This window comes from Lutra lutra, chromosome 3 (assembly GCF_902655055.1).
Source record: "Lutra lutra chromosome 3, mLutLut1.2, whole genome shotgun sequence".
In the NCBI taxonomy this organism is placed as follows: domain Eukaryota; kingdom Metazoa; phylum Chordata; class Mammalia; order Carnivora; family Mustelidae; genus Lutra; species Lutra lutra.
In genome coordinates this window covers 190,273,432-190,292,036 of record NC_062280.1, presented here as the reverse complement: position 1 = coordinate 190,292,036, position 18,605 = coordinate 190,273,432, and the positions used below count along the sequence as shown (strand labels likewise).

The 18,605-nt window shown below is 38.1% G+C and overlaps 1 protein-coding gene across 1 annotated transcript in view; it reads right to left on the bottom strand.

Moving 5' to 3' along the window:
* The window catches only part of PCCA (propionyl-CoA carboxylase subunit alpha), a 405,781-nt gene that overhangs the window by 224,929 nt on the left and 162,247 nt on the right, over positions 1-18,605 (bottom strand). The window contains exons 11-12 of the mRNA XM_047720325.1: positions 17,214-17,308; positions 13,291-13,441 (exon numbers count right to left, since the gene is read on the bottom strand). Coding sequence (XP_047576281.1) covers positions 13,291-13,441; positions 17,214-17,308 — 246 coding nt within the window. The remainder of the gene's footprint in view (positions 1-13,290; positions 13,442-17,213; positions 17,309-18,605) is intronic.

Here is an 18,605-nt window from a genome sequence, read left to right as displayed (position 1 = left end):
ACATTTGGAAATGATCACACACACACACACACACACACACACACACACGAATTTGGAAATTTGTGAGGGTCCTAACATTAATCTTAAGACAAGGGTCCAAGCAGAAACAGCTTATGAATTTAACACTTTTACCTATCAGTTTCAATTTTAGAAGACTTCTATCTCCATTTTTCTCTTAGACTCTTACACAGACACCCTTATGATAAAAAGATGTCTTTCAAAGTTGTTTATTGCAAGTATGTTTGTTCATTCATAACAATAATTTTGCAGTTAACTGACAAGAAAAATAAAAGAAAGTTATTAATTTATAGCTCAGTTTGCCATCTGAAAAAAAATGACTACTGGCAAGCTTTATTAATAATGACAACAGTAAAAGTAAACATGTTAACCAATATTTAACAAACATGGCATGTGGAATATTACTGGTGAGATTCTCATAGTCAGGAAGAAGAATGAGTGCTCAGTCTAAACCAGGCACTTTTCTGAGCATTTTTAAATGAATTAACTCGGGGCACCTGGGTGGCTCAGTGGGTTAAAGCCTCTGCCTTCGGCTCAGGTCATGATCCCAGGGTCCTGGGATCGAGCCCCGCATCAGGCTCTCTGCTCAGCAGGGAGCCTGCTTCCCTCCCTCTCTCCCTATCTGTGATCTCTGTCTGTCAAATAAATAAATAAAATCTTAAAAAAAAAAAAAGAATTTAAAAATAAATAAATAAATGAATTAACTCAGTTAATGCTCACAATCCTATAAAGTACTTACTACAGTTACTGTCACTTTATAGATGAGGACAGTGAGGCACAGCAAAGTTAAGGAACTTTCTTATAGTCAAACAACTAGGAAGGAGTAGAGCTAGGATTTACTTGCACTAAGTCAAAATAGGGATGGTTGCAATTAATGAAAACGATGACTAAAGGAGTTCCCCATTCATCAGCTCTGGTTGTTCTGAATCATTTTAAGGTCTAGAACCTCACTAAATTTCTCTCTAGAAAAGCATGTACCCAATTTCAGAGGGTCCACAGACTCCCCCAAAGCTAATTAATGACACCCAGATAACCCTGGTTAAATATTTCTGCTTTGAGAAGATGGCAAAACCAGCATGGTTCACCCCCTCTCCACTCCAAATCCCACAGTCTCTATTCCCCCAGACTGAGTGAGTGACACACGATATTGCAAACGGGGACATCTGGGGGAAAGTGAGAGCCAATCACAAGTAAGGAGCTCTTGGCTCTCATGGACTGGGGGCAACCCAGAGGCCAGCTTCAGAGATCTCCAGGGAAAGATGTGAAAGAAGTCAGGGAGACAGCTTGGCCTGCAGAGATCCATGCGGCCTGAAAACAGTCAAAGGCTCCAAGAGTCCCTTGTCATTTTGCTAAGAAGTCCAAGTAGTCAATATATATTAGCTAGACTCTGCCCTTAAGATGAAGTCAATGTTCCAAGATACACGCTCTTCTTGACCTCAGCGGCAGATACGGCTGTATCTCCAACCCCTCGAAGGACTGCTGCCACTTTGAATATCATACCAAACAGCACTCAGTACCGAACCCAAATCAACCACAGTAAAACCACGGCAGGTGGCTTATCCACCAGAGACAGGGCTACATTCAGAATAATGACTATAGACACCAAGAGAAACAAAGCAGTTGAGGATTGGGGCGGGGGCGGGGGGGGGGGGGTAGTTGGGAATGCACCCAAAAAGTAACTGGGCACGTAGAAACTTCAAGAGTATCAATACATGCACACATACCCCCATACGAAAGGAGACTTTCTGGGATAAAATAACATGATTTCCCAATTATGCAGTCTGGTTGATTACTTTAAGGAGAAGACGATCACCATTAGAACTCAAATTAGTAGCCTGGAAGAGCAACATAAAGAACTAACCTCAAAAAACAAAACACAAATACAAAATGAGAGTAATCATGAGCAAGAAGACACAAGCTTCAGAGGGCTTGTCCAGTACACCTAATGCACAATAAAAGGAATTCCCAAAGGAGAGTATGAATAGAGAAAAGGAAATGAGAAAAAGGAAAACAGTTAACAGAAGAAACGTTCTCTGAAATGAAGAAACACTTATATCTGTACACTTCAAAGAATACCCAGAGTAAAAGGCAGAATTTATGGACATAAACACATACCTAGGCATGTCCTGGTGGAGACCGAAAAAAGAAAAAAGAAAAAAAAAAAAAAAAAGCCCGAGTTCCAACGATCCAGAGGAAACTGGACCACCTTTCAGACAACAAGAATACTTTAGATATAATGGAAGACTAATTAGAATGACCTCAGACTTAATACTAGAAGCCAGAAAACAGGCGAGTGTATCAACTACTGAAAGAAAAATAGAAACCCAAGAATCCTAGAATCAAAATACCATTCCCCTTCAAACTAAAGAAATATATTTGAGGATGTGGCATTTTCAAGCATAGCCTCCACAGATTCCAGCTGAGGAAACATTATGAAAAAATGCTAATGAAACCAATGAACTAGGGCAGTACTCTCAAAGAAGGGAAAGAGAGAAGATACAGAAATGAGAAACCTGTGTACACACAAGCGAAAAGCAAGTCTGGAAACCAGAAGAGATCAACTACAAGGGAAATCCAAATACAGCCTAGAGGTCTGAGATGATCTCCGAGAATCTTCAGTGTTGGAAAGCTGGGGCAATCAGAACTTCTTTACAAGTATTAATTTGAAAATGCCAGTCTAAACAGGAAGATGAACATAAATATAATGTTAAAGGATAAGAAAATTTCCAATCTACCAATGGGAAACAAGAGTAATTAGCAATTTAATTCAAGCAACAAATAAAAAAGGGGAAAACAGGAAAAAAGGAATACTGAAATACAAGTAAAGATGAAATAAAATCAAGTATTTAAAATTACAAGGACAAAACTTTCATACAAAAAGAAAGAGTGTCAGATTGGTTCTTTTTTCATTTAAACTTTAAGAAACACAAAACAAGTGATAAAGAAGGCTTTGAAATAAAACAAGCAAGTAAAACAAAAGGAAGGAACCGCAACATGATAGGATTCAAGCTGGAATTTAAAATTAAAATCTTTGAACAAGACGAAGATGTTATGTAATGATAAAAGGTATACAATTCACATAGAATAGTCATAAACCTATACATATTGAATTATTTTATAGGTAAATATGCAAATATTTAAAATGCAAGGAAAGCTTGTATAATGAATACAGACATACACTGAAGTAGCAATAGATGAAATTACATAATGTCTGAAACTTTTGTTAAAATACTCCAGCTAAAAGTGCCAAAAGGAAAAGAAGGTATGCATAAAACAATCCTGGCAATGTAAACATGAAGAAAGGTTACAGTCTCATGGGACATGAAACTTCCTACTCTTAGTACCTCTGTATGTTTGAAGATTACCACATGTCAAAGGGACCAAAAAAAGGACACACAGAGGGAAGAAGAAAAAGAAGGAAGAAAGGAAAGAGGGGGAAAAGGCCAAGGAAAGAAATGCAAAGAGGTCTTGAATCCAAGAATTTTTAGGCCACTGAGAATACTCTGCATGATACCAAATGGTAGATACAGGTCATCATACATTTGTCAAAACCCACAGAATGTACAACACCTAGAATGAACCCTAATGCAAACTATGGACTTGAACTAATAACACTGTATCAACATTTATATCAATATTTATAATACTGCATCAATAATTATTTCAACATTTTCAATTTCATCAGTTGTATATACCATACTAAGACAACCTGTTACTAATGGGGAAGTAAGAGTGGATGGTATATGGAAACACTTTGAACTTACTTCTCATTTTTCTGTAAACCTAAAATTGCTCTGAGAAATAAAGGCTATTTTTTTAATTATGATAAAAACTTCATGTATCTCTAAATCAAACAGATCCAATTTAAAAAGAAAGAAATCTAGAGGAATATGAATAAAACAATCAATAACCCTCAAACACCTTGATTTGTATTGCCTCAAAATACTGGAAGTATACCACAGAAGAGATTAGAGCAATGTTTAAAAATCTACAACGGGGGGCCGCCTGGGTGGCTCAGTGGGTTGAGCCTCTGCCTTTGGCTCAGGTCATGATCTCAGGGTCTTGGGACGGAGCCCCGCATCGGGCTCTCTGCTCACCGGGGAGCCTGCCTTCCTTTCTCTCTCTCTCCGCCTGCCACTCTGCCTACTTGTAATCTCTGTCAAATAAATAAATAAAAATCTTTTTTAAAAAATATCTACAACAGAGGGGCATCTGAGTGGCTCAGTTGTTTAAATGACTGCCTTCGGCTCAAGTCATGATCCCAGGATCCTGGGATCAACCCCCACAGTGGGCTGCCTGCTTAGGGCAGAGCCTGCTTCTCCCTCTCCTGCTCCCCTTGCTTGTGTACTCTCTCTGTCAAATAAATAAATAAAATCTTTAAAAAAAAAAAGACCTACTATTAAGAAAGATACCAGTACAAATGGATTCACATCTGAGTTTTAATATTTAAGGAACAGATAATGCCTATTCCTACCTATACACTATTCCCAGTTAGCTTAAAAAAATACATATAACTTTATTACTCAAATCTGGTAAAGACAGTATTTTAAAAAGTAAAAACTGTAAATCATTATATTATAATCCAGTAAAATGACAAAAGGAAAATCGTTAGGTCTAATTAAAATTTATTCCAGGAACGTAGAGCAAAATTATCTCAAGAGGCTATAATGTTAATAAACTAAAAGAAAAAAGCAATTTTTCTTACTAGTAATTGGTAGACCACCAGCAGTTTTGGATACAACTAGAGATAAAGATAAGAACTTACAAATTTCTAGGTGGGGAAAAAAAAAAAACTTTAAACAAACTATCAAGAATCAAAATACATCTCATTATCAAAAGTCAAAACTAGAAGAATGCACAAAAAAAAAAAAAAAAAAGCCTTCAAAATGCTAAAGGAGTTATTTCCAATCCAGAATACTATACGCAAAACTCTAAAGGAAATTTTAGGAGAAAGTCTTTGTGACCTTGGGTTAGACAAAGATTACTTAGGTATGACACCAAAAACACAATACATAAATGGGGGAAAAAATGTGGTAAATTGGACTTTATCAATAAAAACTTTTGTGCTTCAAAGGATACCATTAAGAAAAAGATAAGCCAAAAATAAATAAATAAATAAAATAAATAGATAAGGAAAAGGGTAAAGAAAACAGATAAGTCACAGGTTAGGAGAAAATATCTACAAACCGCATATCTGTATCAAGAATGTATAAAGAATTCTTAAAGCTCAATAAGAGGTTGAACCAATTCAAAACTAGGCAAAGAATGACATTCGACCCTGCGACCACAGGAGATCTATGACTGACCAAACAAGCACAGAAGAGAGATCTGTTATCATGAAGCATTAGGAAGATGCAAATTAAAACCACAATAAGAGAGCACTAAGTATCCACTGGAACGGCTATCATAAAAAAGCAATTAAAAAAAGAACTGTTCAGGAGGATATAGAAATGTGGAGAAACTAAACTCTTAACACCTTATTCACAGAAACATTAAATGATGCACCAACTGGGAAACAGTTGGACAGTTTCATAATTTACCACACCCCCAACAATTCCACTCTATGTATCTACCTAAGAGAAATGAAACAAATTGTCCGAAGACTTACATGTCAATCTTCACAACAGCATTATCCCTAACAGCCAAAGGGAGAAACAATTCAGATATTCACCAACTTGTAAGTAGATAAGTAAAATATATGACATCCACACAATGGAATTCCACTCAGAAATAAAAAAGAATGGATTACTGTGCATTACAGCATAAATAAACCTCAAAAGCATTATGCTAAGTCAAACACAAACGACTACATATTGTTTGATTTCATATATACAGCATGTCCAGAAAAGGCTGATATAAAAACAGAAAGTAAATTAACAATTGCTTGGGAATAGAGATGGAAAAAAGGGAAGGACTGGGGCGCCTTGGTGGCTCAGTGGGTTAAAGCCTCTGCCTTCAGTTCAGGTCATGATCCCAGGGTCTTGGGACTGAGCCCCACATCAGGCTCTCTGCTCAGCAGGGAGCCCGCTTCCCCTCTCTCTCTGCCTGCCTCTCTGGCTACTTGTGATTTCTGTCTGTTAAATAAATAAAATCTTTAAGAAAATTAAAGAAATAAAAAAGGGAAGGACTATTATTATTAATGTGCACAGGTATCTTTATGGGTAATGCAAATGTTCTATTCTGTGATTCTGCTGTTAGCAACTCTGTGTATTAACTAAAATCACTGATTTATGGTCTTCTTCCATTTGAGCTGCTAGAACAGAATAACATGAACTGGGTGGCTTATAAAAAATAGAAATTTATTTCCTGCAATACTCAGACTGGAAAGTCCAAGATCAAGGTGCCAGCCAATTCAATGTCTTGCAGGAGTCACTTCCTAGGTCACAGATGGCAGTCTTCTCACTCACTCGTAATAGAAGGGATAAGGTTTCTCTCTGGAGTGTCTTCATGAGTTCACAAATTCCACTCATGAGGGCTCCATCCTCATAACCTAATCACCTTCCTAAAGCCCCACCTCCAAATACCATCACCTTGGAATTTATGTTTTAACATATGAGTTTGGGAGGGATACAAACATCAAGTCTAGGGGCGCCTGGGTGGCTCAGTGGGTTAAAGCCTCTGCCTTCGGCTCGGGTCATGATCCCAGGGTCCTGGGATCGAGCCCCGCATCGGGCTCTCTGCTCGGCAGGAAGCCTGCTTCCTCCTCTCTCTCTGCGTGCCTCTCTGCCTACTTGTGATCTGTCAAATAAATAAATAAAATCTTTAAAAAACAAAAAAACACATCAAGTCTATTGCATTTGTCTACTTAAAATGGATGAATGTGAGGCACTTGGGTGACTCAGTTGGTTGAGCATCTGACTCCTGGTTTCAGCTCAGGTCATGATCTCAAGGTCCTGGGATCAAGCCCCACCCCCCACCCAGGCTCTGTACTCTGCAGAGAGTCTGTTTGAGATTCTCTGCACCGCCTCCCCTTCTTCTGCTTGTGGGCTCTCATTCTCTAATCTTTAAAAAAAAAAAAAAAAAAAGATTCAAAGAAAGCTAGCAAGCTAGCTAGATAAAACAGATAAATGTTACAATTTGCAGATTATACCACAAGAAAAACTATTGGGGTTTTTTTTTCACAATAAGTTAAGAGAGTCATCTGCACTCATGTTAATTCTCATATAATTTAGCTCCTGGGAACTCATTCTCAGGAAGTTACTTACAGATATATCCCAGGAAAAGGGGGAATAAACCACAGTATGCATGACAAAAATCTAAGAAAAAAGACATCCACAAAAGAGTTGTTTAAGGAATATTCAGGACAAAGCAGGGAAATCTCAGCTAAAAAGTCAAAATACAAAAGTAGAAGGCAACCAGTATAGACTAGAAGGTTAAAAAAGAAACAAACAAATATTTCTACAAAAAGACAAAATTGACAGAAAACTCAATGTACCTGAATATATTCAAACATGGGACAAGTTTGTGGATAAATCAGGGATAGACACACTGAAAACTAAACAAAGATCATTTTTAGTGGTTAAAAAAAAAAAAAGGTTCAGGAAAGTGAAAGTAATCTTAGGTGACAAGAGGACTGCTGTGAATAGCATTCACACTGTGATCATAATAAAATCCCAAACACTGAGCTCACCCAAATCATGACAGAGTAGCAGCAGGAAGACCGGAAGTGTGCAATTGTGCAGTGGGTGTGGCAGGGTGGGAAGCTGACAGAAGAAAGTGGAAAAGGGAAAAGACCCATATACATGCACTGATTAAAAAGATACAAAAAATATTAAAAGAATCAACTAAATTAATTTAAACTGGTCACAGCCATCAATACTAATATCCCTTGTGAGAGGGAGGCAATAAATGTCCCTAAACAAAAGTAGAGGATCAGCAAGAGCTTTCCTCCTCCCTCTCCCTCCCTCCCTGGCAGCACTGGCTGTTCCCTGCCCAAAGCTCCCCACACTATCAGTTTAAAGAGCCTTCCCCTAGGGATTTCTCGCTTCTCCTTTTTCTGTTGTTGTTTTTTTTTTCTCCTTTTTTGGTGGGTTTTAGTAGCTACTCAAGGGTTGCTATTGGATCAAAAGGCCAGGAACATACCAATTCAATTGTTCTAAACCCCATGATTTCATTACCAGGTGAAAATTCATCAGTTACAAAGATAAGCTTATCACCCATCTAAGAACTCAGAACAGACTTTACCCACAGATACCTCTCAAAAGTAAGTTCTTGATTTTAAAAAGAAACAGAAGAACCACCCAACCTTAAGATGAATCAAAATGAAGAACCGATTAATCCCAGAGCTACGGTGAGATGCGGATGGTGACCATGAAAACAACTTAAAACACAAACCGGGAAGACACTAGAAAAGCCAGGCCTAAAGAAAAGTCATGTTACAGTAATACAAAACTAATAATAAAAATAGTAAAATGAAGAGTTAGGGGAAAAGACAGCAGGATTAAATATAAATATGCCAATTTCCATTCATTTCTGTAAAAGGGAAACACTACATTCTCTCAAACTGGAGTATGAAGAAGTATGATGACAAAAATATAAATGGTTTTAATAACCATTTTTCTTAGTATTAAGAACATCTTTAAGGAATTACTATTTGTGGAAAATTAGAAACATTTATCAAATGCTTCAGCAATTTCATCATTTTTAATCTCTTTTTCTTTGGTTAAATATAAATGAAATAAGCTAATTCTAAAACATCATATGGAAAAATAAGAGTAATGAGAAAGGAACAGTCCTGCTGGATACTGTGTTATAACACAGAGATATAACACCTGAAAGAGTGTGGTACTAGCACATGATTAAACAGCCAGGTTAAAAAAAGAAAACAGTCAAATAAACAGATCTGAACACATAGGAGTTCAGTATATAATTAAGATGATTTCTAATTACTACATAAAAGAACGATTATTCAGTAATGGTTGTGACAGTCAGGTAGCCATTTTTTAAATTAAAAAATCAAATCAAATTCCAGATGGAATGAAAATTTCACCAGGAATGATGCAATAAGTACTAACAGAAAACATGAAAGAAAAATGTTTAATTTATGAATGTGTAGGAAAAGCCTAAGTATGTTTTAACACCAGAAATAAGAGATTTAAAATTCAACTGTAAGATTTAAAAACAAAAAATTTCTAAATAGAAAGAAAAAACAATATACAAAGTCAAAAAGGCAACAGGTGAAGGAAAAATAAATCACATCTGAGTTTGGTGTTTTTTTAATCTACATTTATTTGATAATCTTACCAGGAAATGGCTTGTGGATGGGAGAAGAAACCAATTACTTACTCACAGAACATCTTACCATTATTCCCCACACCTCATTTCCATGCGGGGCAATTTGATTCCCTGTGCACGCAGCAGGTAAGAAGCACAGGAGAGGAAACCCAAAACTATTAAACTCAGAGCTTATGTAAGAGTTGCTGCTTTATTTGCCCTTCCTCTATTTTGGGGGAGAGGGCGGCAGTGGAGGGGAAGCATGGGCGTGCGAGCAAACCTGGCTCTGGAATGTACATCTATCTTTCTGAGGTGAGAAGGGGAACATCAACAAATGGCTCTAAGGAAAAATTAGACTCTCTCTCCAGCACACTCTATCTTAACGACTCTGTAGAAATGTGAAAAATATTCAGGGAGCATCGCTTCTTCATGGTACCACAAATAGCTAACTGCTTAAAAAAAAATGACACCTTTAATAAGAAAACCCAAAGGGCAAAGGAGCTAATGGCCAATTCAAAGAAAATGAAATGTTAATCTATGAAGAAAAATTAAACCTCACTCATAAGAAGGAAAATGAAAATGATGTATTATTTCTCACTATCAGAAAAAGACCAGCAGTCAAAGATCCTTTTGGCCAGGGAGTAAAAGGCACTAATAATACTTAACTAAATTATTAAAATTCATGTTTCCCCCAGAAATTCTACTTCCACATGTGCAAAATCATCATATAAAGGGTCATTCATAATTGCCAATATTTGCGATAGCAAAATACTGGGAAAATTGCCAATGGGAAACCGGTGAAATTACAGGATTACATCTACAACTGAGTATTAAAAATCATAAAAATGAAGAAGACAATGCTTTAAGTTAAGTGTGGAACATTACAAAGACACACTACTGGGGCGCCTGAGTGGCTCAGTGGGTTAAGCCTCTGCCTTTGGCTCAAGTCATGATCTCAGGGTCCTGGGATCGAGCCCCGCATCGGGCTCTCTGCTCAGCGGGGAGCCTGCTTCCCCCTCCCCCTCTGCCTGCCTCTCTGCCTACTTGTGATCTCTCTGTCAAATAAATAAATAAAATCTTAAAAAAAAAAAAAAAGACACACTGTTAGGTAAAACAGTTGCCTCTTGAGGAAAATCAAATGGTTGTGATAAAATGTGGTATGGAGAGTTACTTTTCCGTTGTATACGGTTTTGAAATGTTTGGATTTCTTTTCTTTTCTCTTTTTTACCAAACATTGCCAATTCTTAGTTTTATCATCCAATAAGAAACAAATTATTCAAGCAAAACTACATATAATTTAGTTAATTAAAATAGCATTTTAACAAAATTACGATTTTTGGTAGCGTATTTCCCCAACTCCCTACCCACCTTTCCTAAGCAGAAGGAAGGAAACAGGTGACACAGACACAGATATGTATGTGTGGGTGGGTATGTATGTGAGCTTCTAGGACAGAAAATGAAGAGAACATTTCGAGCAAAAGGAGTAACATATAAAGGCACACAGAGGTCAAACGGAACGGCATACTCAGGAAAGAAAGGAGTCTCTCCTAACTAGTGCATCAAGAATGGCACTGGCAGGAAAGAGGACTCTGAGGGGAGGATGCAAGACACAGTGAAAAGGGACCTGTAAGGCAGAAACACTTGAATTTTATCAGTAAGAAACAGAAAACCAACAGCTGTGAACACAAAAAAACATATATAAGGACAGCATAAATAAGGACAGCATAAATAATTCTCATAAATAAATTTTAACCAGACTGAGAACAAAACCAGTCAACAAGTAAGTATCCATACACCAAACCTGGTGACTTTCTCAGTGTTCCATCTCTTTAAGAAGAAACTTGTATTTCAAATTTCGCTCTTAAAAAAAATACCAAGCAAAGTAAAGATGCTACTCATATTTCTGTTACCAGAAAAAAGTATATAACTTTTGAAGCTGGAAAAAGTGACAGTTCAATCAAGATATTTCAAGGAAGGAAAAAACAAAAAAAGAACACAGAAAATTATAGCTCTCCAGGCTCAAAATGAAACACTAATTAGAGATAACATATATCTGAGAAGATAAAGAATTTGGCAAATGTGCCTTAAGTATTATAATTTAACGTTAGTAAAAAAATTTGAAAAAGAAAATCTACTATTAAAAGAACATTTGAGTTATTTAAATATCAGAAGTCTTTGAAATATTTAAGAATGGCTTTCTGAATACAATGAAATCCAAAGTTCTTTAATCACGCTCCCATTCGGTCACAGCCTCTACCACCAAATATCCCCCCATCACATAGATGCTTCTAGAAAATCAAAATTAATTTATCTGGTAACTGATAGGATTATGGTCACTGGAAATCTATGCACAGTAAAGAAATATTAAAACATTAAATGGGAGACACAAATGAATCCAAGTGTGATATTAACCAGCATAAAATGAGGTACTATCAGATATAATAAAATGAATCTCTTCTTGAAATTAATTTTTTCTTTAAATTCATTTATACTTTTTTTGAAAGTATACAACATAACTTGCTGACAACCATCCAAGATATAAAACGTAAACCTAAGTATCTAATGATTTTGACCAACTGCATAGCATTATTTGATATAAATCCAAACTTCCAGAGGTCTTTACCAAAACCAACAATGGTACAAACTCAGAAAAGCTTATGGGTTGAGATAGATAAACCAGAAACAAACACACACACACACGAACATAGTAATAAAGTGTCCTAAAAACAGTACTGGTTATTACTTCTGTAAATTCTGCTAAGTACCCTAATTAAACAATCTAGTAGCTCTTTTGTGTGGAATAAAATACAAATGTCTTATAGTCACTCTCAATTGCCTTCAGAATCATATTACAAACTAGTATTCCCATCGTGGCATAATAAAGTCTCCATTTTAATCAAAAACAATTTCCCAGCTAATTATCTAATTAGATATTCTTTGTTATAAGGACTAATTTTAATCAAAATCAAATCAATCTCTAAAAGACAAAATTCTGTCACTCCTAAAGATATTCACACCAATAAATTATAGGCTAAGGAAGTGATCTCAAACACAAGTATCGTAAGTTTTGAACAATAACTTAAACTCTACAAATATTTACAATACTGCTTTCGAATGCGTCCAGATACCGTAAATCCTGCCATAATAAATGAAAACCAGCCCCACAGCGTAATCTTATAGCAAAATGTCGAAAAAAGCAAGGTAGAGAAAACTGCGTATTACACGATCCCCCTGATTTAAAGGTTGAAAAACAAGTACAATTACATATTGCTTAGGTGTGCATAATTAAAAGGAAAAACGATACAGACATGCAAGCATTTAGAAGTCAGAACAGCACAGGGCTCTAGGAGGAAGGATGAGGAGCGCGTAGAGGGAGAAGCGGCTGACAGCTGGGGCGGTAAGAAGTGCCGGCAGTGGGGACTCGTAGAGCCACTTGACGTTCACGTGCGTTTTTGTGTTTTATGGACTTTTCTGTATGTGTCTATAGTTTACAACTTAAATAAAAGGAAAAGGGCAAGAAGGAAGGAAAGTCACGAGTCCTCCAGAGCCCTTGGTTGGAGCAGAGGGAGCACATCCCTAAGTCAACAGTTCCGGAGCTGCTGTTGGACGTCCCAGCCCCGGCCCCAGGGCAGGGGCAGCTCCTCTAGAAGCCAGGCTGAGGGGCAGAGTTCTGAGTGCCATTTCTGTAAGTCACTCTAGGTGCTGTTCCGTCCTCCATCCCTTCAGAGATCTGGAAGCGCGGAATCCCTTCTGCTTATCACATCTAACGGCAGTTCTCCTAATAGCACATGAACCCCTGACTGAGAAAAGTCATCAAGAGAGGTGTGAAAGGACCAAAGTGGAATTTCCAGGAGGGAGTGGTAACAGTGAGGAGGCAGAAGGGCTAGACACTGACCATTAAACGACCTGATACTTACCAGTCATTCCCAACACAAGCATAAAAATATGGTCTCTTTATTTAACACTTTATGAAGGTGGACTTTTGACTTTCATAAAAACAAAAACGAGTGGGAGAGGAAGGGGAAAGTAAAGAGGCCAGGTGAGGAATGAAAAAGTTACCTGGAGTCTCGTATTCATTTCCAAGAAATAAAAATTCTTCTTTGAGTCCACAAGGAATTCCACGGTCCCAGCAGAGGAATATTTCACTGCTTTGGCAAGAGCTACAGCTTGTTCTCCCATTGCTCTTCGAGTCTCCGAATCCAGAAAAATGCTACGAACGCAGAAAGAGTAATCAACATTTTGAACAAAAGTCACCTCTTGCATGCAGCATATAAAAATTTTCTTAAAGGTGGGGCCCCTGGGTAGCTGAGTGGGTTAAAGCTTCTGCCTTCAACTCGGGTCATGGTCTCAGGGTCCTGGGATCGAGCCCTGCATCAGGCTCTCTACTCAACGGGGAGCCTGCTTCCTCCTCTCTCTCTGCCTGCCTCTCTGCCTACTTGTAATCTCTGTCAAATAAATAAATTTAAAAAAAAAATTTTTTTCTTAAAGGCTACTCAAATGCGATCATCTGTATCAATTTAAGATTTTATACCATATGCTTTACATATGTTTATAACACAGGCTTTTTGTATTATCAAGCCTAACATGTTTAAATAAGCTTCAGATTTTTATAAAACTAACATGTGAACTTTCCACATGATGGTGCGATTTCCATCCATTTTAGCACAAGTAGTTGTTTCAACCAGTAGAACTTAACATCTACATTCAGAACTTCCCTAAGCTCAAGCTGGGAGACAGGCCTTAGGGAGAACACATGTGCTGGATGAGCTGCCATCAGGCAAGCCCTGACCGGGACGGGGAGTTCAGTAATGAATGAACAACACGCACTAAGTAAGGCAGCTTTCAACAGAAACATAGATAAAACAAGGGTATGTCAGGATGTTTTCATCGGGGTTACCTACTGATTAAAACGTCCTGACTAGAGGCTCACGGAACTAACTCCATACTTCCCCTATGTATTCGCTCATTCAGGGCTCGCAGTGACTCTGTGATAAGAACTGACTGTACATCTAGTGAATCCTCAAAACTCTGGTTTCACGATACCAAATTACCCTCCAGCAGGCAAAAAAAGCTCAAATGTCTTCAATAAACCCTAAAAAAAAAAAGAATATTTGTGTATTTTCACATATTTTGCTTCTATGCAAGAAAGGCTCTAAGAAATAGAACATTGATTACTTTTCTCTTCATGGATTAAACCTTATGGATCAAGGTTTAGGTGATTTTTATAGAATCTTTATTATGGAAGAGCACAATAAACTTCTCTGCACCTGGTTCCCACGTGGAACAATTATTAATACACAGCCGGTCTTGTCTACACCGCACATCTTCTTTTCAACCAGGCCCACCTGTTTTCTGTTTTTTGTTTTTTACAAATTTTATTTTAAATCAAATCCCAAATTAGATATCATTTCATCTACAGAAACTTCCATATCTGTTTCTATTAACATTTGTAACATAATTACACTTAAAACATTAGTCAGAACTTCTTAATGGCATTTAATATCCAGTTAGTATTCAAATCTCCCTGATCATTTCCATTTTTTTCAGGTAACATCATTGAGTCAGAACTCAAATAAGGTCCAGCCACTCCATTCGCTTATTTATTTTTACATCTTTACAGTTCTTTTAACTTGTAATGCTCTCATCCCCTTTCTCTAAGATAAGGATCTGCTCCTTTTCCTCTCATTTCTCACAATCTGGGTTCAATCCCAGAGTTGCACACCATTTTAACATCTGCATTATATTTCTATTTTCCATAAACTGCTGGCTAGACCTAGAACCCTGACTAGATTTCAGGTTGGACTGGGGGAGGGGGAGGCATGAATACTTCACGAGTGGGAAGTGTACCTCCTAACCGTGTCCCCCTTTTGGTTTAGGATTAATCACTGAACTTAGGTATTCTGAATCTTATTTACCTATCATAAACGACAGTTCTGCATCAACCTAATGGATACAGGCATAGATGACATTTCAATGATAACTGACAAAATTAATACCAAAAAAAAAAGAACGAACCCCAAAATTAACATCATAATATTTGGAGAATCTCAAAGACACTGGAGTAAAACTATTTTTGTACTATCTGACCTTGTCCTTTCTCTTGTCATAAACTCTGCTAGTAACACTCAGAGCTGTAAGTGACCTCATCACGGCACTCAAAACACAGCAGTAAATTCCTATTCTAGAAACTGAAAACTGAATATTCCACTTATTTAAGATTTTACAAATAATAATATACAAATACCTAACAAGTCACTATTAATGACCAGTTCTCATTTGGGGGTTTGTTTTTTGTTTTTGTCCCTACTGCTTTAAAGTTTCCTTTTTCTCTCAATTAATAGATGAGTTCGTATGAAAGACTTTATTTCTAGAGAAAGAGGAAACAAAATAATAGTTCAAGGTTCCCAGTCTGTGAAAGATTTTTATCGCAGGTAAAACCTGAATGGGTTTAAAAAGAAAAAGTTAATTACATTGGACGGAATAAGAAGACGACACAAAACTATAGAAGTGGTGTGTCACAGATAATCCTGTTCCACCACCAATGTACCCTGCTTCCACACAACTAGAATTTTAGCAGAGTACATGATTACTTCATTTTGAAAAGACATTTCCCAACCTCCCTAGCGAAGTCCCTAACTTCAGATCACCACCAAGGAATCAGCACTTGTAGGTTCTGGGGCCCTTCCTTAAACATACAGGTACAACATTCCTTTTGCCTTTTCTTCTTCCTTCCCCTTACATCCTGGTGTTGGGCCATGAGGTAGGGTCATGCCCCACGTACGCTGCAGTGGGCTGTTCTTCACCGCCCAGTGACTGGATTTCAAGCTGAGTTCCCCAAGGGGCAGGAAATGGAAGCTGGCAGCTTCGTAAGGCCTGCACACAGCATCGCTCCTATGCAGTCTATTCTCGGAGCACAGAATCAAGGGAGGGTATACAAAGATCCCTACCTCCGCTCATCATCAAGAGAAGTGGCAAAAAACTTGGGAACCATGTTTTAAAACTACCACACCATACTATATGTTTAAAACCCAATATAATTAAAGCAGGGCTTGCTTTGGACCATTACCCTATAATTTTAAAATTCACTCATATTCACACCTACTCTTTATAGAAATTATAAATACAGGGGCGCCTGGGTGGCTCAGTGGGTTAAGCCGCTGCCTTCGGCTAAGGTCATGATCCCAGTGTCCTGGGATCGAGCCCCGCATCGGGCTCTCTGCTCAGCGGGGAGCCTGCTTCCCCCTCTCTCTCTGTCTGCCTCTCTGCCTACTTGTGATTTCTCTCTGTCAAATAAATAAATAAAATCTTTAAAAAAAAAAAAGAAATTATACATACATATCAAGGCACACTGGCAGGACTAAATTACAACTGGCTACCCTCCTTATCACCTGATTATAAAAAATAACAACGTAGATTCAACTGGGGGACTTTTAAGAATGCAGAGCCAACTACAATATATACAAATATCAACCTAGCATCAAATTAGAAATGAAGTTCCATGAAACTGCTACACTAAACACAGTCTAAAGGGAACTTGGAGAAGAACTCAAAACTGATAAATCAGGGAATTCCTAAAATCCATGCTTTGAAGGTAGGATAAATTCAAAACTTCAGGATCAATTTTATGAAGACTTCACCAACAGAAGATCCTAGAAGGTATGTATCCCCAGACATTCAGCAAGCCCAGAAACACCAGCAGGGTCCCGACTACCTAGAAGCTCATGGAAGTCATAGCTGGCTATCCACCCAACTCTCTCCTCTAACAAACCCCCCTTTTTTCCCCAAGTAGTCTCTCACGTGTCATGCACTGAAGGACTGAGGAAGACTGAGTGACGAATTCTTGATTACAAAAATACTCACTAATAGACTCTACCATGACAATCCCACGAATCGCTGCTGAAGCAGTTTCAGCCAATAAAATGGGAAAGAAGTCCACTAAACAAAACGCTCCATTCTGAACGGTCATTAGGGAAAACGCTTACCTTGGTGCTTCCTCCACCACTTTCTGATTTCTTCGCTGAACTGAGCACTCTCTTTCGTTGAGCCACAGAGCATTCCCGTGTTTGTCACCTAAAACCTGGCAGAGCAATACCGTTTGAACACCTGCACACTCATACCTCCAGAGTATGTGTCCGATTAACATTTCCACCATGCAACACCCCTTGGTTTTTACCACTCAAACCTCCCAGAATACACGTACCTCTCAATTATGTTCCTCTTTTGGTTGATGTTAATAGAAGAAACCTTTATTTATAACCCTGAAACTCACTAAACTGATTTAGAAAGACTTGAGGAAAAAATTCTCACATGGTATTTCACTCAGTACATTGGGAATGTAACATCAATTGTACAAATTTTGTGAAGGACATGGAGTGTCAAGAAAGAGAATATAGGGGCGCCAAGGGGGCTCCGTGGGTAAAGCCTCTGCCTTCGGCTCAGGTCATGATCTCAGGGTTCTGGGATCGAGCCCCACATCGGGCTCTCTGCTCAGCGGGGAGTCTGCTTCCTTCTCTCTCTCTGCCTGCCTCTCTGCTTGCTTGTGATCTCTCTCTCTGTCAAATAAATAAGTAAAATAAAAGAAAAACCTTAAAAAATATTTAAAAAAAAAAAAAGGAAAGAGAATATACATTCTAGATATCCGTGGTGCTTTAGGAAAACTGTGTTACTACAAACACCTGTTTGTTTTTAACATAATTAAGTATCTGTTGATCAGGAAATTCTATTTTATTTACATCCAATATTACTCTGTTCTTATATAGGATGCTTTTGCTGTGCTTTATTTTTGTTATAGAAACTGACAAAAGGTCTGGTGTTAATATGTAGCACATCATGATTTTTCCCGGTTGTAATACTGAGAAATAAGCTGGAGTTGCCAGATAAAGTAACAGGACATCCACAGATGAATGTGAATTTCTTTTTTTTTTTTTTAAAGATTTTATTTGTTTATTTGACAGAGATCACAAGGAGACAGAGAGGCAGGCAGAGAAAGAGAGAGAGACGTGGGGGGAGGGAGCAGGCTCCCTGCTGAGCAGAGAGCCCGATGCGGGGCTCGATCCCAGGACCCTGAGATCATGACCTGAGCTGAAGGCAGAGGCTTTAACCCACTGAGCCACCCAGGTGCCCCTCTTTTTTTTTTTTTTTTTTTTTTTAATTTATTTGACAGACAGATCACAAGTAGGCAGAGAGGCAGGCAGAGAGAGAGGGGAGGAGGAGGCAGGCTCCCTGCTGAGCAGAGAGCCCGATGCGGGACTCAATCCCAGGACCCTGAGATCATGACCTGAGCTGAAGGCAGCAGCTTAACCCACTGAGCCACCCAGGAGCCCCTGAATGTGAATTTCAAAGAGTTGTTTATTTATTTCTTGAAAGAGTGCACA